At 52.2% G+C, this 23384-nt stretch overlaps 2 protein-coding genes across 2 annotated transcripts in view; both read left to right on the top strand.

Moving 5' to 3' along the window:
- The window catches only part of LOC133339732 (ribosome-binding protein 1-like), a 30742-nt gene extending 29388 nt beyond the window's left edge, over positions 1–1354 (top strand). The window contains exon 9 of the mRNA XM_061547890.1: positions 516–1354. Within this exon, the coding sequence (XP_061403874.1) occupies positions 516–1354 (839 nt within the window). The remainder of the gene's footprint in view (positions 1–515) is intronic.
- On the top strand, positions 1352–22806 carry LOC133339737 (uncharacterized). Its single transcript, XM_061547896.1, has 10 exons — positions 1352–1739; positions 7158–7337; positions 9695–9728; positions 11071–11250; positions 11888–12294; positions 14324–14481; positions 15224–15340; positions 16026–16151; positions 19262–19354; positions 20987–22806. The coding sequence occupies exons 1-10, from the start codon at positions 1563–1565 to the stop codon at positions 22800–22802; spliced, it is 3288 nt and encodes a 1095-aa protein (XP_061403880.1). The 5' UTR covers positions 1352–1562; the 3' UTR covers positions 22803–22806.
- Positions 22807–23384: the final 578 nt, after the last annotated feature.

The raw sequence follows: 23384 nt of genomic DNA on the forward strand, positions 1-23384 counted from the left end.
ATGCCCTGTCTCTTAGTGGCACTTTCGAGGTTCAGCAGTAAAGTGAGCAGCAATCACCAGATCATCAGCATACATAACATCGTTGACCAATAGGGTCAACCCACGACCTCCTGCATATCAGGTTCAGCAGTTAACATCTCGCCACTGTGGCAATATGTTAACTCTATACGGATATATAATACATACACATGCGTGCACGCTCACTTGCTCACTCACAGAAACCTGTGGTTTGGGTGGCCAGCACCACGCCCGGCCGCCTTTGTCTCTCCAGTGCTGAGGTTTGCACACCACACCAGGTACTTATTTATAGCTGACTCACCCTAGGGGAGGCCCAGGACCGAGTTCAGATAATCGCCATCACTTTTGGTTGGCCGTGAGCAGGAATTAAACTCTGGTCACTGTCGGGTTCAATGCACAGTGCAGCGCTAACCACTGCCCTACCACTCCTATACACTGCGCCACACAAACACACTGTGACCCCGTGACCCTGTGTCCCCGTGACCCCGTGCATCTAGTTGTGCTGTCCAGTGGCGATGAGGACGATGACGAGGTTGAGAATAAAGAGGGGGACCATGGCAAGAAACCAGCGGGGAAGGAGGGAGAGGAGCAGAAGGAGGAGGAGCAGAAGGAGGAGGGGCAGAAGGAGGAGGAACAGAAGGGGGAAGGGCAGAAGGAGGAGGGGCAGAAGGAGGAGGGGCAGAAGGGGGAAGGGCAGAAGGGGGAGGGGCAGAAGGAGGAGGGGCAGAAGGAGGAGGGGCAGAAGGAGGAGGGGCAGAAGGAGGAAGAAAAGGAGGAGGAAGAAAAGGAGAAGGAAAAAGAGAAGGAAGAGGAGGAGAAGAAGGAAGAGGAGGAGAAGGAAGAGGAGGAGAAGAAGGAAGAGGAGGAGAAGAAGGAAGAGGAGGAGAAGAAGGAAGAGAAGAAGGAAGAGGAGGAGAAGGGGGAGGTTGAGGAGGAGGGGAAACGGGGGAAGGGAGAAGAGGAGGAGGGAGATGAGGTGAGGAAAGAGGTGAGAGCTGAGAGAGAGGAGGAGCAGCAGCAGACGGAAGATAAGACACAGGAGGAGGAGGAGACTGCAGTGGTGAGGGTGAAGGTGTCTGGTGAGGAGAAGGGGGAAGAGGAGGCAGCAGCAGCGAGGCACGACGAGGTGAGTGAGGAGGAGGCGGCCGTTTCGGCTCCTGCCTCGGCACGACGAGGGGGAGGAGGGAGAGGTGGGGGGGGAAGGGGAGGAAGAGGGGGAGGAGGAGGAGGGCACGGTCAGCGCAGCGCCCGCCACGCAGGGACGTCAAGAGACCCTCGGCGACGACGACGACGAGCAGCTGCAGCAGCAGCTCCTGCTGCTGCAGCAGCACGATGATGATGATGAGGAGGATGAGGAGGAGGAAGACTTTGATGAGGAGGAGCTGGATGATGAAGAGGAGGAGGAGTGTGCTGTGTGCGGTGAGGAGGGTTGTGAGGAGTGTGGAGCCGGTGAGGAGGAGGAGTTGGAAGATGAGGAGGAGGAGGATGAGGAGATCTGTAACGACTGCGAAGAGGGAGAATGCGCTCGACATGCAGAGGAGGAGATGGATGAGGAGGATGAGGAGGAGTTTGACGATGAAGATGAAGAGGAGGAGGAGGAGGAAGAGGAGGAAGAAGAGGAGGAAGAAGATCTAGAGGAGGAGGAGGAGGAGGGGGCGATTCTGGCACTGGACGAGGGGAGTGGTGGTGGCGAGAGCGACACCGAGGGTGGCAAACGCAAGGTGAGGAGACACACGCTTACCTACTCGCTCACTTACTTGCTCACACACCTCATTCATTCAACTTTTTTTTTATAAAAACTCGCCCCCATTAAAGAGGGCATCGCAATGCTTTAAAGTATAAATTAAACAATGGTAGTCCTTTGTTTACCTATAAAATCAAGATACATATACAAATATAAATGAGAGGACATACTCAAGGAAAAGCTTAAAGGAAACAAATTGTCTTGCAGAGTTTCCCCAAACAGTTAGGTGCTTGGAGCTAATCTGGAGACCGGTGGAAGAGAGTTCCAGATCTTAGGCGCCTCACTCGAGAAGGCCCCTATTACCGCCCAGCGTAGAATGAAAAATTCTAGGTTGAGCTCACAGGGCCTGGCCTGAGGAGCGCAAGGCAAATCTACCTTGACATCTGGGGGCCCAGACCAAGACCGCTTTGAGCTTTGTAAATCATTACAGTTAACTTAAATTGTATGCGATAGCTGACTGGTAGCCAGTGTAGATCACGGAGGATTGGTTTTACGTGCTCGAAACGGCTAACACGTCTAAGCACGCAGGCAGCCGCATTTTGCACCAGCTGCAGTTTCCGAACCAGTCCACGAGGCAGCTCAGCATACAAAGCATTTCCGTAATCCAGACGCGCCGACACAAAGGTGTGAACCAGTGTTTCAAGATCGCGAGCGGATAAGAGGGGTCGCAGCCCTCGGAGTATTCTTAGGTAATTAAACCCCGCTTTGGCCACAGCTGCAACCTGAGGGCGCATGGTCAGGCGACGATCGAACAGTTCACCGAGGTCGTGCACCACTGTTACAGGGAGAGGGCGTACTCCATCAATTAATGGAGGCTCAAGCTCCCCCTTTCCCATCCTCAGGCGACTCTCTGATCCTGCGATCATCAACTCTGTCTTGTCAGGATTCAACCTTTTGCCAGTTCTGCTGCATCCATGCAGCTACCTCTGCCAGAGAGTCTGTTAAGCAGACGAGAGCTGTGTCTGGGTCACTTGAAGGAGACTATCAGGGTGTCATCGGCGTACTGATGGCACTAACTTGTGCCTCCAAGTGATAGCTCCCAGCGGCCGAACAGGCGTTGAATAATCGGGGAGATAAGACTGACCCCTGGGGGATACCGGAAGGGGGAGGGTCCAGCAGGGGACACGTGGAGAACCGAGGCCACCTGCTGGGTCCTGTCCTGCAGAAAAGATCCAATCCACTGCAAGTGCCTCTGATTCCTGCCAGGTCCCGTAGGCGCTGCAATAAAACCTGGAAGAGTTGATCACTGGCTCAAAGGCATCCTTAAGAAGCCAAGAGGGACAGGGAGAAAAATCACAAGTGGTCCAATTCATCCCCGCAGTAGTCTGGATGAGGTCTGTTTAACACGTCGGCTTTCGCGACGAATATCCAAAATAGTTTTTTTGGGTTAGATCGCGTAAATATATTAATGTGTTGTTAAAACCCGCCACCACCCGACACAGCCAACTAGTAAGGGTTGTCACGTAAAGAGAACGTGGCCAATTTGTCACTATTACAGCACACCGGTGTGTTGGAGAGCCAAGCCACATTTACAATCTGAGTACCGTCAGCAGTAGCAAAGCACGTGTGCCAACAAGGACACTCAATTAATTTTTATAATGTTGAAGTTCTGTGCAAAACTAGTTATTACTGGCCAAGACTAATTAGAGAATATATCGAAAATGTAAGATGTAAAAATAATCGTAACTGTTCCAGACAGCAACCGACTTAGTGCTTCGTGGAAGCAAATCCTCAAAACAGGATCCCTGCGGGGTGGGCTGGTAGGAACGAATAACCAAAGAATATAAACATAATGTATTATTACACTTGTTTAGCCAGGAAAGCCGCACTGAGTCGAAAGGTTTTTCTAGGGTCCTGCCAAGTGTTTGCAGTAGGGGGCGATGTTGCTACACCTAATCGGACGATACGAAGGGAGATTGAGGCCTAGTTCTAGGCTTTAGGCCTAGCTGTAGGCTTTAGGGCGCTGTGAGTTATTTTTAATTTAAATGTTTTAATTATTAATGTATAATTGAAATGTTTTAATTATTAATGTAAAAGCTTTAAATGTAAATGTTTCTATTTTAAAACATCAGGGAATGTAACATTGTTAAATATTAACTCCCTTTCACACATGCGGGGGTACGATATGAAGGGAGACTTTGAGGCATAGTTCTAGGCTTTAGGCCTAGCTGTAGGCTTTAGGGCGCTGTGAGTTTTTTTATTTAATTTCAAAGTTTTAATTAAAAGTTATCTCAGGGAATTATAAGGGAATGTTACACGTGTTTAGCCAGGAAAGCCTAATTAATTTAAATGTTTTAATTAAAAGCTATCTGAGGGAATTATAAGGGAATGTTACACTTGTTTAGCCAGGAAAGCCTCACAGAGTCTAAATGTTTTTGTAGGGTCATGCCAAGTGTTTTCAGTAGGGGGCGATGTTGCTACACGTAATCGGACATCGGACGGACGGACGATATAATCTATTGTAGGCTGGTCCACTTCGTTCCTACCAGTATAATACATTGTTTACCTGCATGTCTATACAGGGCACCACACTTCAATAGGGATTACTGTTGGTACGGCTATTTTTTATACACACAGTGGACAGGAAGGACAGGATCAAAGGGCTCGCATAATGCGAATGCATAATGTACATTAGTTCATTAACCACTTTGCGCAAGAGCACATATGTGTGGCCACCACATCTACACCTCTATAGAAGGAACGAAACAGGTGGACTTCTCTCCACAAATCTGGCTGCCGTCTTAAGTTAGTTGTAATTGCTGGCGAAACGTCATACTCAGATGGTAAATGTGGCTTGGCGCTCCAACACACCGGTGTGTTGTACTAGTGACAAATTGGCACGTTCTGTTTACATAACAACCCTTACTAGTTGGCTGTGTCGGGTGGTGGTGGGTTTTAACAACACATTTATATATTTACACAATCTAACCTAAAAAAAACTCTTATGGATGAGGTCTGCAGGCAGGACCAGGGAAAGGCCTCAAATAAGAGGAGCCCTTGGGTCCAAGCTAGGATCAGGACTAATTGCTGGGCAGATACCCTCTCTAATGCGATCGATCTTATTAGCAAATAACTGATGTAAATCTTTGCAGCGCTCTTCAGAAGGAGCAATCTTTATTGACGTACAGTCTTGGTGAAGCAAACTGTTGACCATCCTGAACACCTCAGCAGGGGTCGGTTCCTTGCCGAATCAATCCTCATGGCGACCTAATTTTTCTTCGCCATGAAGATAGCCCGTGTGTAAGCCCATTGACAGGCTCATAGAGTTGTTCGATCATCAAGTTGAGATCTGCGACAGCATCGTACCATTTTCCTAAGTTATTTTTTCAGGGCCCTGGGTTCTCTGGAATACCAGGGAGTGGTCATGGTAACTGGAGCATGAAGACGGTGGTGAGGAGCAAGGTCATCTTTAGCAGATCGGCGCAATAAATTGTACTTATCAACCCTTTCATTGATGGTACCACTGTCACAGTCAGAAGAAATATATGCGGATTAGGCGTCATGAAATCCAGAAGGGGTCATGCGCCTTTTGTGCCGAACTCGGCGTCCCTGAAGTCCCCCAGACCTTCGCAGAGGGGTGGGGAGACCCTTGATCTCGACATGAATCACTCTGTGATCAGTCCATATTGCGAACGAAAATTTAGTGGTCATAACTGAGACCCGCTGGGCGAATACTCGGTCGATCGCGTGGCCATGATGATGGGTTGAGCCCTGAATAAACTGAGTAAATCCCATGGAACCGATGGTATCCAAACGGTCTGTAGCTAAACTGTCAGATGTGTCATCCATCCATATGTTGAAATCTCCCAGCACAATTGTGGAGGGAATTTCAGGAACAAGGGAGGCATCACCTCAGACAGCTGAGACGTAAAATCACCTTTGCTTCCTGGTGGTCTATAAACAAATACAGGCCCTGATTCTCATTCGGGGCACAACGCACGATCATGTAATTCAAATTACTCAATTTTGGGACCAGGGCACATGGCACAGACGAAATGAGTCTGAAAGATCACCGCCACCCCACCCACCCCTCTTTTTACCTGTCTGGGGAATATGCAATATTGAATGCCCACCTGGGACTAAATCAGCCAAAGGTTTGTCGACTCCAAGTCAAAACTATGTTTCGCTAATAAAAGCTAGGTGGGGACAGCTCATAGCGATCGTGTCACGTACTGAAGGGGCGCTTTGCACGACCGACCTCGCGTTCATAAGCATGAACTTCAGTACAGGCTCCTTCTTGCCACTGCAGCTCAGTGGAAAGTTGGTTAGGTATGTTTATTATAACCCTAGGCCAATGGGGAAGGGATTCTGGGAGTCTGGATCTGAGGGTCCGATGCAGATGTGATACTACCGAGATGTTATGGGTAGACAATGAATTGGAACCATCCTCACTGGCTCCCAGATTCCAACCTCCCGACAGGCCTCCTCCGTCCACCCTAAAGTCCTCGGGGGGGGAAAAGGGACGGAGGCTCCTAAGGTCATGAACTGAGTAAGCCGATATCAGGTGATGAGATTAACTTAGCTGAGACAAGACACACGCTGGTTGTAGAGCACAGCAAGCTGACCACAGGCCAAGATGGGCAGGTGTGGAAGTAGGCCAATCAGATAGTGGTTATACTGAAGCACAAATCAAGAGATGAAATCAACTTGGTTTGAGTCAAGGGCTCAGGCAGATCCAGGGAGCAGCATCTCGGGCAGACCCAGGGACCAGCAGCTCGGGCAGACCCAGGGAGCAGCAGCTCAGTGAGGCCTCAGCTGCTCCTTAACCTAAAAATAACGACTCTATAGTGTAAAACTAGAAAACTAGAAGGTGACTTTCAAACAGAAATAAATGTTTAATTAAATAATAAAAATATTTAATTGGTATGCAAAGGTAAAAGACAAAGATCAACGCGAGTGGGGCAGGAGTGGCAACAAGCCTGACAGTGTCCCCTCACCTACTCACTCACATACTCACCTACTCACCTAGTCACTCACGCATACATTCACTTATCTACTAACTGACCTCACTCACTCACCTATGCACTCCCTCACCTACTTACTCACTCACCTATTCACCCACCCATCCACTCACTCACCCACCTATCCACTCACCTACCCATCCACACACTAACTCACCACCCTCCCATTCATTTATCTACCCACCCACTCACCCACCTATTGACCCACCCACCCTCCCGCTCACATACTCGCTCACCCGCTCGCCCACCCTCCCGCTCACACACTCGCTCACCTGCTCACCCACTCACCCACCCACCTGCTCACACGCTCGCCCACCCGCTCACCCACCTGCTCACTCACCTGCTCACTCACCTTCCCACCCACCTGCTCACCCAGTGAGCGCGTTGACCCTGCAGGGCCCCCTGTATCCGCTCTGTGTTTTTTCGTGCCGCAGGCTGCCTCCCTGCTACGGTGCCGCCAGGCCAAGCGCGCGCGCGGCTTGGTGCATCCGCACCTGCTGCCTGCGGTGTCGCCATGGCGACAGCGCGCCCTGTCGCCACGGCGACGCGTGCTGCTGGACTGTTCTGCGGTGTACGTGGGAGGAGAAGAGCACCGTCCAGCGGGGCCCGTCACGGTGATCCCCCTCATATACTCTACACGACACACAATACACTATACACGACACACAATACACTATACACGACACACAATACACTATACACGACACACAATACACTATACACTACACACAATACACTATACACGACACACAATACACTATACACTACACACAATACGCTATACACTACACACAATACACTATACACTACACACAATACACTATACACGACACAATACACTATACACGACACACTATACACTATACACTACACACAATACACTATACACTACACAAAATACACTATACACTACACACAATACACTGTACACTACACACAATACACTATACACTACACACAGTACACTATACACTACACACAATACACTATACACTACACACAATACACTATACACAACACTACTACGCTGACCAATGGAGCCTGTCACGGTTATCTCCTTCATATACTACTATGCCTGATATACACTTATACATTATATACGACACTACTACTATATACTATACACTATCCTACTATACACTACACTATACTACACAACTATACACCACTGCGGCGGCCCCGAACAACCATAGCCTGCGGCGCCCCCCAACAACCACAGCGTGCGGCGGCCCCCAACAGACTGGTCAAGTAAATCCTTACGATCCACTCGCACAGCGTGCGGTGGGCCTTCATCGAGCAGTGGATTTAAGCACACAAAAAAACTCCAATACTAATGTAATGGACAGAGCACGTCTCTGCCTCAGGGCAACAGTGGAGAGAGCGCGGCTGTCCCTCAGGGCAGCAGTGGAGACAGCGTGGCTCTCCCTAAAGCCAGCAGTGGAGAGCACGGGGGTCCCTCAGGGCAGCAGTGGACGGAGCACGACTATGGCCTCACTCTCACTCACCCGTCTCCTCACTCACACTCACCCGGCTGCTTGCTCGCGATCACGTGACGCACTTCAACCATTTACATAATTGGAACCTCATTTGCCAGTACAAAATATGATAATAGTTTTTTTTACCCTTTTATCTGGCAACAAAACTGACACCTTTTTTTACAAGGAGTCATGTTTGCATAGACCACAATACCTGCAGTCGTAATGGTGTCATCTGGTCCAACACCATGTGAGACTAGGCTCGAAGGAAAGCTGTCTCGGGTGTGGACCAATCAACTTTAAGGACAGTGCATACATTATCAGAGTTATGTTTTTTGTTTGCATTACGACTGCAGGTATTGTGGTCTATGCAAACATGACTTTTTGTAAAAAAGGGGTCAGTTTTGTTGCCAGATAAAAGGGTAAAAAAACATTTATCGCACTTCAACCAATCCGTGCTGCGTTAATCACAGAATGACAGAGCTGGGTGTTTATATATTAGTACTTGCAGAAGTACCCAGCGTTGCCCGGGTGAAAAATATATTTCTTAATAACCTTACATATATACACAGATGGGCTGCTACCCCTGCCCCCCCCCCCCCCCCCAGCCACGATCTCCTCGGCCGCTGTGCAGTAATATGTACGGCCTATAGTGTGGTGGGGTGTCGAGGCCTAGTACCGTGCAGAGCCTCCGGCCTCGCCTAGATTGCCCATCCGGCTGAGGCTGGGTACTGGGGCCGTTAACCCCCCCCCCCCGCGCTACAATAATACTATTCTTAGGTGTTTTCGGTAAAGTCACGTAGGTAAAACATCAAAATTAATAAAAATAATTAAATAAAATAATTTTTTTTAATTTTGATGTTTTACCTACGTGACTTTACCGAAAACACCTAAGAATATGATTCCTTGCAGTCACGAAAGCTTCAAGTCTACAATAATACTGTCTAATCGCTATAATTTTATTATCTACCGACCCTATAATAGTAATTGCACACATTGGGGTGGGGGGGGAGTGAAGAGGACGTGAAACTTTGATGAATTTATCTCAGAGTCGCGTGTTAATGCGTGCGCATATTTTTAACGGGAATTAAAAATGGCGTCCACCCAGCAGCGAATGCGTCGCTACCCGTTGCCAGGGGCAACCGCCGTGGAAAACCAAACGGACCAATCGCGTCTCGCAAATCCCTCACATTTCGTCCAATGAAACTGCGTATGATCCGGCGACACACAGACAAACAGACACACACACAGACAGACAGATTTGCGATTTTATATATATAGATACTACTATACACTACTATACATTACTATAAATTATACACGACTATATACTTTAATACTATACACTACACTATACACTACACTATACACTACAGTACATTATACACTACACAACTATATTATACCCTTCCCTACCATACACTGCGCAACCGTACACCCTTAGTGGCGAATTGTGGTTGTTGTTTGCTGACTTGTTTGTTTTTCTCTTTTTGCAGGTGTCGGTGATTTCAGTGGACATTCCATTAGCAGGTCTAACCTAATCACCTACTCACCCGTTTACTCGCTCACTGACCTGCTCACTTATACACTCACCGATCTACTGTTTGCCCCGTTCATTCACCTGCTCTCTCACCCGCTCACTCGTGCACTCACTCACCGATCTACTCACTTATTCCACTCACTCATACACTCATTCACCGATCGACTCACTCACCCACTCACCTGCTCACTCATACACTCACTCATACACTTACTCACTGATTTACTCACTCATACACTTACTCACTGATCTACTCACTCATCCACTCACTCACTGAACTACTCACTCACCCACTCACCAATTAATATAATCACTCATACACTCGCTAACTCATACACTCGCTCAAATTCTCAGTCAGCTGTTTACTCACCGGCTTGCTCACTCACTTGCCCACAAAGTGCTGTTAGTGAGCTGTGCCTATGAAGGCCGGCACTGTGGCACACGATGGGTGGGTTGGCTAGCACCACGGCTGGCCACCTTTGTCTTCCAAGTGGCGATGTTTACACACCGCTGAGTCGACCTAGTGTAGAGGTGAGCAGAATGCTCACCTCTACACTACCACTCCTCAACACTCACTCTTACAAACTCAAATACACACTCATGTGATCACTCTCGCTCACACACTCGCTCACACACACGCTCACACACTCGCTCACACTCTCGCTCACACTCTCGCTCACACACTCACTCACACGCACACCTGCTCACTCACTCACCTACCTACTTAACCACAGATGTGGGCAGTGGTGGTGCAGTAGTTATCATACTGCACAGGTTAGATTCCCGCTCACGGCCAACACCAGCGACGATTATCTAAACCGGTTCTGGGTATCCCCTAGGTCGACTCAGCCTCAAATGAGTATCTGGTGCTGTGTGCAGCAAACATCGCCACTAGGGAGACAAAGACAGCTGGGGGCATGGTGCTGGCCACTCACCCCCTCGTGTGCCGTGCCGACCTTTATAGGTGCTGCTACTAGCTAACAGCGCTTGCCCCAACACGGGAGATCTTTGTGTTTTATGGCTGTAGTGGTGGTGGTGTTGGTGGTGCTCATGGTGATGATGATGGTGGCAGTGATGGTTGTTGTGGTGCTACGAGCTAGAAGCACTTGCCCCAACAGTCTGTTAAGGCTACACGAGGAATATTTGTCTGCCTGTGTGTTTGTCTGTGTGTTTGTCTGTGTGTGTGTCTGTGTGCTTGTCTGTGTGTGTGTTTGTCTCTGTACATATCTCTGTACATCTGTCTGTGTTTATATTTGTTTATCTGTGATTGTGTTCATCTGTCTGTGTGTGTTGTCTCTCTGTGTACAACTGGCTATGTGTCAATGTGTGCAGTGGGTGAGGGGCGTGCCCCCCGCGTGCTCTCGCTGCCCGCGCGCTCCCTCTGTTCATGCTCTGTGAACACGGCAGAGCCGCAGGGCCCCAGCCTGCTGCTCGCCCTGGAGCCGAGCCTGGCGCTCAACGTCCACTCACAGCTCCTCAGCTGGGCTGGCCTGGACAGCGTGGAGGCGACTGGTATGCCGTGTGGCATGCGGAGACACACCGGGATACTCGGGGACACGCGGGGACACACGGAGACATGGGGGAGGACACGGGGGAGACACGGGGTCAATGGGGAGACACGGGGGAGACACGGGGGAGACACGAGGGAGACACGGGGTCAATGGGGAGACACGGGGGAGACACGGGGTCAATGGGGAGTTGCGGGGGAGTCGCGGGGGAGTTGCGGGGGAGACGCGGGGGAGACACGGGGTCAATGGGGAGTCGCGGGGGAGACGCGGGGGAGACACGGGGTCAATGGGGAGTCGCGGGGGAGACGCGGGGGAGACGCGGGGGAGACACGGGGTCAATGGGGAGTCGCGGGGGAGACGCGGGGAGACGCGGGGGAGACGCGGGGGAGACACGGGGTCAATGGGGAGACGCGGGGGAGACGCGGGGGAGACGCGGGGGAGACGCGGAGGAGACACGGTGGTCAATGGGGAGTCGCGGGGGAGACGCGGGGGAGACGCGGGGGAGACACGGGGTCAATGGGGAGTCGCGGGGGAGTCGCGGGGGAGTCGCGGGGGAGACGCGGGGGAGACACGGGGTCAATGGGGAGACGCGGGGGAGACGCAACTCCCTGTCCATCCCACCCCGGTTCCCCGTCTGTCAGAGCCTCCCGAGCGCGTCGTGACACTGGTGGTGGAGGCGCCGCTGCCCCCGGCGTCGCTGCGCCTGCTGCAGGAGCTGCTGCTGGAGGTGGCGCGCCGGAACGGTGGCCCCCCGCCCCCCCATCACCACTTCTCGTCGTCGTCGCGCATGCCGGGGGGCCTGGCCCCCCACTCACCGCTGGCGCCGCACCCCCCCTCGGCACATGGTGCCTTGGCGCTCACCCCCGCCCATCAACACCACCAGCAGCACCATCATCACCATCATCACCAGCACCATCAGCACCATCAGCACCATCAGCACCATCAGCATCATCAGAATGCCGTGGCTGCGTACGTCGCGGCCGGGTTTGCGGAGCCTCCCTACGGACCTGGTGGGGGGCGCCCACCACATGGATTCCAGCACGGGGTGGTAAGAGTCTCCCCCGTGTGTCTCCCCTGTGTCTCAGTGTCTCCCCTGTGTCCCCGTGTCCCCATGTCTCTCTCCCAGTGTCTCCGTGTGTGTGTGTCCCCCTCCCTGTTATGTGTAACACAATGGGGAGCGGTGGTGCAGTGGTTAGCGCTACGCCGTGATATGAACCCGGCGACCCGAGTTCAATTCCTGCTCACGGCCAACACCAGTGATAGTGATCATCTGAACCGGTTCTGGGCCCCCCCTAGGTCCACTCAGCCTCAAATTAGTACCTGGTGCGGTGTGTAAATATCACCATTGAGGATAAAAACGCCTCCGGGCGCGGTGCTGGCTACCCACCCCCTCGTATGCCACAGCGCCGGCCTTCGTAGGCGCTGTTCATTAACGGCACTTTCCCCAATAGTCTTATAAGCCTATACGGGAGATCTTTTTCTTTAGTTATCGGAGGAGGGGAGCAGTGGTGCAGCGGTTCGCGCTACGCTGTGCTACAAATGGGTGCCTGGTGTGCAGTGTGTAGTAAACATTGCCGCTGGGGAGACAAAGGTGGCCTGGCATGGTGTTGGCCACCTACTCCCTCGTGCCACAGTGCCGGCCTTCATAGGTGCTCCTCGCTAACGGCACTTGCCCCAAAAGTCTCTGTAAAGCCGAAACGGGGGATGTTTGTCTTTGTGTCTGTGTGTTAATATGTAGCAGAGTTGTGTAGTAGGGTTGTCTTCAGTAGGGTTGTTGTTGTTGATAGAAGGTTCGTGGTGGTGGTGGTTGCACTTGTTCTAGATTTGAAGCTTTCGTGACTGCAAGGATTCGTACTCTTTGGTTTTTTCGGTAAAGTCACGTAGGTTAAAAAAGAAAACAAATAAATTAAATCACGACGTTTCGGAGGCAACACAAGCTTCCGTCTTCAGGTGAAACCGTCACAGCAAAATTGCTGTATCAAGTGAAGAGAAGTCCCAAGAGGCACGACCTTATTATATACTGGTTGAGGGGGAGGAGCCAGGATGGGTCGTGGGAGAGGAGGAGTTGTGAGATGGTCAGTACTGCTGCTGGAACTGAGCCTTTGTAATGTAGATGGCAGAAGTAGATAAGCAAGCTAGGATTAAGCCGCCTTTTGTTATGCTGCTGGGTGGTTAAAATTCAAAGCAGGTAACTAAAGTAAAAAAGAAGCTAAACATGATAAGCAACGTGTGGTGATGTTGATGGTGGTGCGTGGAGCTGGGGGTAACAGACTGGTTATATGGATATGTTTAAGAAGATAAATCTAAACTGGCTGTCTATCAGTAAACTGCACGGTAACTAAAGTTGAACTTGGTTAATTACATCTTTCCAATGATTGCTCAGTCTGAATCCATCATCTCGGTTGAAGTTATGTCTGTGTTTGTATATCTGGATGGCCTCATGGAAAAATCTTTGGTAGTATCCAGGAGGTTTGCAAAGTACCTTGGTATCTGAGAACACAATGTCATGCGAGCCAGCAGTATTATAACAGTGGTCAGCCATGGCCGACGAATTCGTCTTGCCATGTTTCAAATCCGACTTGTGCTCGCGAATGCGGTCAGCAATGTGTCGTTTCGTTTCCCAGATCCGATATAGCAGTCACCACAGGTACAACTTAATCTGTAAACACCGGGGTACTGTAATTCAGAAATGGCGTCCTTTACGGATGGGATCAGATCACGGATTTTGTTCAGATTGAGCAATCATTGGACAGATGTAATTAACCAAGTTAAACTTTAGTTACCGTGCAATTTACTAATAGACAGCCAGTTTAGATTTATCTTGTTAAACATATCCATATTACCAGTTTGTTACCCCCAGCTCCACGCACCACCATCAACATCACCACACGTTGCTTATCATGTTTAGCTTCTTTTTTACTTTAGTTACCTGCTTTGAATTTTACCCACCCAGGTTGTTGTTGGTGGTGTCGTCGTAGCATTGTGCTGGTGGTGCAGTGTAGTAGTGGTGGTGTCCTAGCATTGTGGTGGTGGTAGTCGTCGTGGTATCGTAGCGTTGTGGTGGTGGTGGTGCCCAGGGAGTTCCGTGGCCGGCCGACTTCTCCGTTCTGCAGCTGCGCCAGGGTGGGCACTACGCCAGCGAGTTGATGCCGGCGGCCTCGTCGTCGTCGCCAGCGCCGCCCTTCGCAGTGCCTGCCGACAGCCAGCGCAGCAGCAGCAACATCCCTGTGCAGAGGTGACGGGGGGGCCGGGAGGTTGCAGGGTGGAGGTTTTTGTGGTGGTGTTAGTTGTGCTACGCTGTGCTACGAACCTCGGTGACGGGCTAGAGAAGAGATGGAGTGATGTGGTACAAGAGGATGTGGAGCTGAGTGGACTTGCCGATGACTGGTACCCGCGATGTCAAGATTAGCCTCTGTGGAGGAGGCTCGTGAAGGACGCTCCTGGGCAGTTGGAGGCAGTTGCCCTCCAACAACAACAGAGGGCGGAGGAGCGACGCTCACAACAACGAGCCGAGCGCCGGGTGGCTAAAACACAGCAAGTTGGCACAGTAGGTGGCACAGGTGTTGCATTGGCCAGTCAAATCGGTCCACCCATGGCACCTGGGTCTGTCCCATGACCTGCCAGCGGGTGTTCGACACTTGACGTGGCATTCATGTGCACATAGCCTGGCACAAGCGCCGGGGTAACGTTACCGCCACTTAGTCACGGAACCCATTCGTAAGTCTTGGAATGCCCCTTCAGTTAATTGTCGTATTCCGACTTATGAACCTTTCCGACTTATGAACGGTTCAACTTAGGAATCGTCCGACTTACGAATCGTCCATCTTGCGAACCGTCCGACTTACGAACCGTCCAACTTGTGATCTTGTGGTGACATGCTGTGTTGTAGTGACGTGTTTTGATGTGTTAATGTGTTGTGTTATGACGCTGTGTTTTTGTGTTATTTTTGTGTTCTGTTATTGTGTTGTTGTGGCCAGGCTCATCATCTATCCCCCGCCGCCCACCAAGGGTGGCCTTAGTGTTACCACGGAGGACCTCCTCTGCCTGGAGCCCGGAGAGTTCCTTAATGACATCATCATCGACTTCTACCTCAAGTGAGATGCGCCCTGGAAACTCTACATTCCTATGACGGTTCCAAAGAGCGGACGGGCGGGAGTGGAATTGAAGTACAGGAACTTCTCTACTCACGAACGTCCGACTTATGAATTTTAAGAGATAATGAACAAACCTGTCCCGTATATCCAGTTGCAGCTGTTCAGAACGAGAGTTGTAAGTTCAAGCGCCGCGCAATAGATGGCAGTAGTGGCAACTTCATCTGCAGAACGTGAAGAACCTGTGGCATCTTCATCTGCAGAATGTGAAGAACCAGTGGCATCTTCATCTGCAGAACATGAAGAACCAATCGCATCTACAGAAGATTATACAACTTTTAAAGCCATTCCCCGTATACATGCCGTCCAACATGTTCGCAATCGACAGGAGTAAAGTTGAACTTACGAACCTCTGAAACCTAACTCATTTATAAGTAGAGGAGTCCCTGTATTTATTATAATGCAGCAGACTCTCGATTATCCGCACTCATGACGGGGAGGACGACTGCGGATAATAATCTCTCCCCGTGCGTGTCTCTCCCCCTGCGTGTCTCTCCCCCTGCGTGTCTCCCTGTGCGTTCCTCCCCGTGTTTCCCCGTATCTCTCCGTGTCTGCCTCCCTCTGTCTGTCTGTCTCCCCCGTGTCTCTCTACCCCCTGTCTGTCTCCCCCCCCATGCGTGTCCCCCAGGTTCCTCGTGAGTAGTGAGCGCATGAGCCGTGAGGACTCGGACGGGATCCACGTATTCAGCACCTTCTTCTACAAGCGCCTGCTGCAGACGGAGCGCGTGCTCACAGAGCACATGGCCAGCCTCACGTACGCTGCACACCCTGCTGCACTCCCACCCTGCACCCTGCATACCTCTCCTGCACACCCCCACCCTGCACCCCCACCCTGCACCCCCACCCTGCACCTCCACCCTGCACCCCCACCCTGCACCCCAACCCTGCACCCCCACCCTGCACCCTGCACCCTGCACCCCCACCCTGCATACCTCTCCTGCACACCCCCACCCTGCACCCCCACCCTGCACCCCCACCCTGCACCTCCACCCTGCACCCCAACCCTGCACCCCCACCCTGCACCCTGCACCCCCACCCTGCACCCCCACCCTGCACCCCCCACCCTGCACCCCAACCCTGCACCCCCACCCTGCACCCCCACCCTGCATCCCCACCCTGCACCCCCACCCTGCACCCCCACCCTGCACCCCCACCCTGCACCCCCACCCTGCACCTCCACCCTGCACACTCTTCCTGCACTCACCACTCCACCGAACGCTGCACAGACTTACATAGCATACAACATAACATAAAAACTACACACACTACTATAGCATTTTCTTTACACTACACTGTACCACACACTACTAGACACTGTTAATACAGCATATACTACACACCACACTACTACACACTATACACTACACTGCTATACACTACACACCATACACTACACACTACACTGCTAGAAGGACCGGTAGCGTAGCGGTTCGTGTGCTGCCCTACGAACTCGGCTACCCGAGTTCGAGTCCCGCAAACACCAGTGACGATTATTTGAAGCGGTTCTGGGCCTCCCGTAGGTCGACTCAGCTCCAAATGGTTACCTGGTGCGGTGTGTAAAAACATTGCCACTGGGGAGACAAAGGCGGCCGGGCGTGGTGCTGGCCACCCACCCCCTCGTGTACCGTGCCGGCCTTCATAGGTGCTCGCTAACAGAACTTGCCACAACATTCGGTATGCGGTCCAGACCTCCCAAAGACCCTGGCTGAAGGAGGAGGTGTTCCGTTTGGTTGAGAGAAAACGACAGACCCACTCCCGTCATCTACAATATCCAATATTGTAGAATGAGGAGGCTTACCGCAACCTTTGCTCGGAGATTCGAAGCGCTGTGCGGCGCTGCAAGGATTAGTGGTGGGGGCGGGTTGCTGAGGAGATAGAATCTGCTTCAGTACCCCTCTGACAAATCACTATTTAATTCCATAAAAAAGTTACTTGCAGCACCTCACCTATCACCATCCTTAAGGGAAAAAGAATGGTAATCTGATCTCTGACTCCCAGGAACAGGTCTGCAGATTTGCAGAGCATTTTTGTGAGGTCTTGAGGAGGGGAATTCCCTCAGCCCAGACAACATCATGGGGCATGTTGGGGACGACCCTTTTAGGGCTGCCATGCCTCAAATATTGGCAGAAGTAGCCACCCCTTTTGAATGGATGGCTGTGGTGCCATCTGTAGAGGAAGTGCTTAAAGATTGTAACAACTATATGAGCATCTCCCTTCCCAGTGTGCCGGGAAAGGTCCTGGCAAGGATTATTCAACATGGCGTTGCCAGGTACACTGAGGAGAGGCTTGCGGAGCCCCAATGTGGTTTCAGACCAGGGTGGTCCTGCACGGATGCCACATTCTCTCTGTCTGCTACAGCAGAGGTGTAGGCAATTCCAACAAGACCTACATCTCTGCTTTATTGACCTGGTCAAGGCCTATAATACAATCAGTAGGACTGGGCTCTGGGTTGTTCTTCGTGCTTTCGGAGTCGCTGACCCACTACTGACGATCATTAGGGACCTTCATGATGGTGAGTAGCCCCGGGTAAAACTACGTGGCTGGGAGTCGGAGCCATTCCCTGTTCACCTTGGGGTGCGACAGGGATGTCCTCTGGCTCCCACATTATTTAAGATCATCTTTGACCACGTAGTTCAAGAAGCCTTCGATGGCTGTATCGGAGGAATTTCCATTTGGTACAGATACAGTGGGAGGCTGATTAATGCCCGGGTGCGGTCGAGGGATGTCTCCCTATTGGTCAACCATGTTATGTATGCTGATGATATGGTGATTGCTTCTCACTCAGAGGTGGAGTTGGATGCGCTGTTGTTGAACCTGGAGTGTGCCACTAAGAGGTGGGGTCTTACCATCAGCCCCATCAAACCTAAGCACCTGCCTGGGTAGTTTGTGCCACCAAAACACTCCACCCCCTTAGCTCCCCATTAGTGATGGAGTAGTTATGGAGAGAGTGGAAAGTTTCCCATACCTGGGCAGTGTGCTTGTGACCAGCTCTGGTTTGACAGCAGAGGTCTCACTCCAAATCAGTCGGGTGGCATTATCTTTTCATTGGCTGTGTAATGCTGTGTGGAAGCTACCTGGTCTGTCACTCCTCACAAAGCTTCGGGTCCTCTCACGGCCACAGTCCCTTCTCTTTGCTTGTGAAACGTGGACCCCTCTAATGGAACATTGCGCCGGGTGAAACATTCAGGCTGGCCTGCCTACTATCCATCCTGGGTTTAACCAGGCTGGATTGCGTGAGGAGCTCACATATCCTTGAAAGATCTGGACACATTCCCATCAGTGAGCTCCTCCGGCAGGCAAGGCTGCATTGGCTGGGTCATGTAGCCCACATGTCCCGCCACTGTATTCCCAAGCAGCTTCCGTTTGGCTGCATAGAGGGGGCTAAACGGGCATGACATGGGCTGAAGATGAGATGGACTGATGAGGTATGGGAGGATGTGGAGCTGAATGGACTTGCCGATGACTGGTACCAGCGGTGTCAAGATCGGCCTCTGTGGAGGAGGCTCGTGAACGACGCTACTGGGCAGTTGGAGGCAGTCGCCCTCCAACAACAACGGAGGGCGGAGGAGCAACGCTCACAACAATGAACAGAGCGCCGGGTGGCTAAAGCACAGCAAGTTGACACAGTAGGGGGCACGGGTGGTGCATCAGCCCGTCATCTCAGTCATCTCAGTGAGTCGACGCGTGGCACCTGGGTCTGCCCCGTGACCTTCTGCCAGCGGGCGTTTGACACTTCACGTGGCCTCAAGGTGCACATAGCCTAGCACAAGCGTCGTGGTGACGTCACCGCTACTTAGTGGCGAATGGCGGTTGTTGTATAACTGTGTGTGTGTGTGTGTAACTGTGTGTGTGTGTAACATGCAGCCTGGCCCAGCGGCGGCATGCACGCGTGAGGACGTGGACGAGGAGAGTCGACCTTTTCAAGAAAAACTTCATCTTCATCCCCATCAATGAGGAGTGAGGCTCTCACCGCATCACTCCTCCAAAAGCATCACACCAGTATCACTCCACCACCACCAGCGTCACTCGACCAGTATCACTCCACCACCATCGTCACTCCTCCACCAGCGTCACACCATCATCGGCATATTACCATCACTGGCGTTGCACCGTCGCACGGTCATTGCACAAAGTCTAGCGTCATGGAGCCGTGTGTGTGAGAAACCGCCGTCCGTTGGACCTACAGTCGACCCTGACAATAGCAGTTCCCGTCTGCCTTGCCCGTTACATGGGAGCCTCACTGCAGCCGAAGCAGATGCAGGAGGATAAGAAGAGTAAATAAAATGGATAAGAGTCTCGATAGGGCCTCCTGTAGGAAGGAGTGAACCTGTACGCAGTGCAACAGCGCCCTCGTGTTCCTCCTGTCACCCCCTTTTCTCGTGTCGTGCTAGCATAATCGGCCGAGAGCCAACTCGCAAGCGCGTGCCGGAGGCAATGAGACTCCTCCCAATAATAATAAATGGGTTTTTCCCCCTTTTTTCTGGCAACAAAACTGAAACCTTTTACAAGGAATCACGTGTGCATTAACCACAATGCTTGTGGTCAAAATGCAAAAAACACACTCTGATAATTCTACTTTGGTTCTTTCGGTAAAGTCACGTATAAAGATAAAATAATAAATTAAATAATAGCATACGACGTTTCGATTGCAACACAAGCAATCATCATCAGGTATAAATGAAATAGCAACAAAAAATCTAACCAGAAAACTATAGACAGACATATAAGCAGACAGATATCACCAAGATACATAGAGAGAGTAACACAGGTACAGAGAGGGAGATCGTCTCTGTGGGGTGGCCTTAAATAGACAGAGAGAGGGAGGGGTTAGAGAAAAAATGTCTCTAACCCCTGCTATTATTTAATTTATTATTTTATCTTTATACGTGACTTTACCGAAAGAACCAAAGAATAATTCCTGCAGTCACGAAAGCTCCAAAATTAAGATTGACACTGATAATATATGCATTGTCCTTGAAACTGATTGGTCCATACCAGAGACGGCTTTCTCTTGAGCCTCTGAGCCTCGTCTCCATTGGTGCTAGACCAGAGGATGCCAAAAGGCGTACAGCTCAAAGACAATGCACTATCAAAGTAATGAGGACTCGGGGTAAGCATCTACATCATTAGACCTCCTTTGCCAGTACCAAAATATAATAATATGGTTTTTACCCTTTTTTCTGGCAACAAAACGGAAACTTTTGTACAAGGAATGTTTTGGTACTTGCAAAGGATGTCTAATGATGAGACTCCTCCCAATTTGAATAAATCAAATCTGCGTAGCTCCCGAGCGTCGGCTGACGGGCGGCCGCCCCTACAGAGCTCGAGCTGCGTTTCGAGCGACGCTACGAGGCCGCTTGGCCGTCCCTCGTTCACACGACCTCTACTCGAGAGCTCATGGCCGCAAGACAGGCCCGGCTCCTCCTTCCACGATACCACCTCTGGGACATTTGCTACAGCTGAGTTCAACTATCATCCAGAAGATGGTGACATCAACTAGCGACTGCTTTCTACCAAGCCACTGAACCTCATTTCTTGACACCGTCTGTCGTGACTCCATGTGTGATGATGCCGCTGTGTCTCCCTCAGGCATCACTGGTTTCTCGCTGTTGTCTGCTTCCCGGGCATGGAGTCGCCGACGTTCGAACCAAACCCCAACCATCACGAGCCGAGCCCAAGCCATGGAGAGCAAAGCCCAGGGTGTGGAGAGCAGAGCCCGATCCACGGGGAGCAGAGCCCCAAGTGTGGAGAGCAGAGCCCTAAGCTTGGAGAACAGAGCCCCAAGCTTGGAGAACAGAGCCCCAAGCGTGGAGAACAGAGCCCCAGGCGTGGAGAACAGAGCCCCAAGCGTGGAGAACAGAGCCCCAAGCGTGGAGAACAGAGCCCCAAGCGTGGAGAACAGAGCCCCAAGCTTGGAGAACAGAGCCCCAAGCTTGGAGAACAGAGCCCCAAGCTTGGAGAACAGAGCCCCAAGCGTGGAGAACAGAGCCCCAAGCGTGGAGAACAGAGCCCCAAGCGTGGAGAACAGAGCCCCAAGCGTGGAGAACAGAGCCCCAAGCATGGAGAACAGAGCCCCAAGCTTGGAGAACAGAACCCCAAGTGTGGAGAACAGAGCCCCAAGCTTGGAGAACAGAGCCCCAAGCGTGGAGAACAGAGCCCCAAGCGTGGAGAACAGAGCCCCAAGCATGGAGAACAGAGCCCCAAGCTTGGAGAACAGAGCCCCAAGTGTGGAGAACAGAGCCCCAAGCTTGGAGAACAGAGCCCCAAGTGTGGAGAACAGAGCCCCAAGCATGGAGAACAGAGCCCCAAGCGTGGAGCACAGAGCCCCAAGTGTGGAGAACAGAGCCCCAAGCTTGGAGAACAGAGCCCCAAGTGTGGAGAACAGAGCCCCAAGCTTGGAGAACAGAGCTCCAAGCTTGGAGAACAGAGCCCCAAGTGTGGAGCACAGAGCCCCAAGCGTGGAGAACAGAGCCCCAAGCGTGGAGAACAGAGCCCCAAGTGTGGAGAACAGAGCCCCAAGCATGGAGAACAGAGCCCCAAGCGTGGAGAACAGAGCCCCAAGCGTGGAGAACAGAGCCCCAAGCGTGGAGAACAGAGCCCCAAGCGTGGAGAACAGAGCCCCAAGTGTGGAGAACAGAGCCCCAAGCCCGGAGAACAGAGCCCCAAGTGTGGAGAACAGAGCCCCAAGCGTGGAGAACAGAGCCCCAAGCGTGGAGCACAGAGCCCCAAGCTTGGAGAACAGAGCCCCAAGCGTGGAGAACAGAGCTCAAAGCGTGGAGAGCAGAGCCCCAAGCCCGGAGAACAGAGCCCCAAGCCCGGAGAACAGAGCCTCAAGCATGGAGAACAGAGCCCCAAGTGTAGAGAACAGAGCCCCAAGTGTAGAGAACAGAGCCCCAAGCCCGGAGAACAGAGCCTCAAGCATGGAGAACAGAGCTCCAAGCGTGGAGAACAGAGCCCCAAGTGTGGAGAACAGAGCCCCAAGTGTAGAGAACAGAGCCCCAAGCCCGGAGAACAGAGCCCCAAGTGTGGAGAACAGAGCGCCAAGCTTGGAGAACAGAGCCCAAAGTGTGGAGAACAGAGCCCCAAGTGGGGAGAACAGAGCCCCAAGCGTGGAGCACAGAGCCCCAAGCATGGAGCACAGAGCCCCAAGCGTGGAGCACAGAGCCCCAAGTGTGGAGAACAGAGCCCCAAGCGTGGAGAGCAGAGCCCCAAGCGTGGAGAGCAGAGCGCGAGCCTCGGAGAGCTGAGCCCGGAGCGCGTAGAGCAGAGCCCGCAGCGTGGAGAGCCGAGCCCCAGGCGCGGAGAACAGAGCCCGGAGCCCGGAGAGCAGAGCCCGAGGAGCCAAGAGCAGAGCCCTGTGACCTCCCACAGCACCAGAATTAGGGAATGGCGGTGGCACTCGTAATGACTGTGGCACCGCTAAAGGGGCAGATACTTGTAGTGCTGGTGACACTGATGGGGCTGCCGCTGCTGTTGCTGGTGTTGCTTACGGTGCGGATGGATGTGGTAACAGCGGGAGTATCGATGGTGGTGCTGATCGCACTGCTGTTAAGAACAGGGCCAGTGACGGCGTTGATGGAGGTGGTGGTGGTAATTTTGGCGCCTATTCCTCCGCCTGCTCTTCCCAAACCTACCCTCGCGATGCCCACTCGCCACGGCCTCTCCACCAGCTGTGCCAGCCAAACTCGGACTCGCCGCACGATGCAGCGGCCACAGCGGCAGGCACAGTGACCTGCAATCTTGGCGAGGGGCAACGAGACAATGTAACGGAGAGGGAGGGAGATGGTGGGGGGGAGGAGGAGGGAGCCAGCAGTAGGGAGAGTGAGAGAGACAGGGCCACAGAGGGAGGCAGTGGGGCGGATGAGGGAGGCAGTGGGGAGATTGAAGGAGGCACTGTGGAGAAGGAGGAACAGAGTGGGGAGAAGGAGGAAGGCTGCGTGGAGGAGGGAGGGAGTGTGGAAAAGGGAGAGAGCAAGGAAAAGGAGGG

The sequence above is a fragment of the Lethenteron reissneri genome, unplaced genomic scaffold (assembly GCF_015708825.2).
Source record: "Lethenteron reissneri isolate LAM-NWPU_2019-01 unplaced genomic scaffold, ASM1570882v1 scaffold_214, whole genome shotgun sequence".
Lineage (NCBI taxonomy): Eukaryota > Metazoa > Chordata > Hyperoartia > Petromyzontiformes > Petromyzontidae > Lethenteron > Lethenteron reissneri.

What these genes read in the sequence shown, in the direction of transcription:
- LOC133339737 (XM_061547896.1), top strand. Translation starts at nt 1,563, where the DNA reads ATGGATGAGGAGGATGAGGAGGAGTTTGACGATGAAGATGAAGAGGAG. An exon ending in CCGAGGGTGGCAAACGCAAG is followed by an intron (nt 1,740 to 7,157) that starts GTGAGGAGACAC and finishes TTCGTGCCGCAG; the next exon opens with GCTGCCTCCCTGCTACGGTG. An exon ending in GTCCAGCGGGGCCCGTCACG is followed by an intron (nt 7,338 to 9,694) that starts GTGATCCCCCTC and finishes CTCTTTTTGCAG; the next exon opens with GTGTCGGTGATTTCAGTGGA.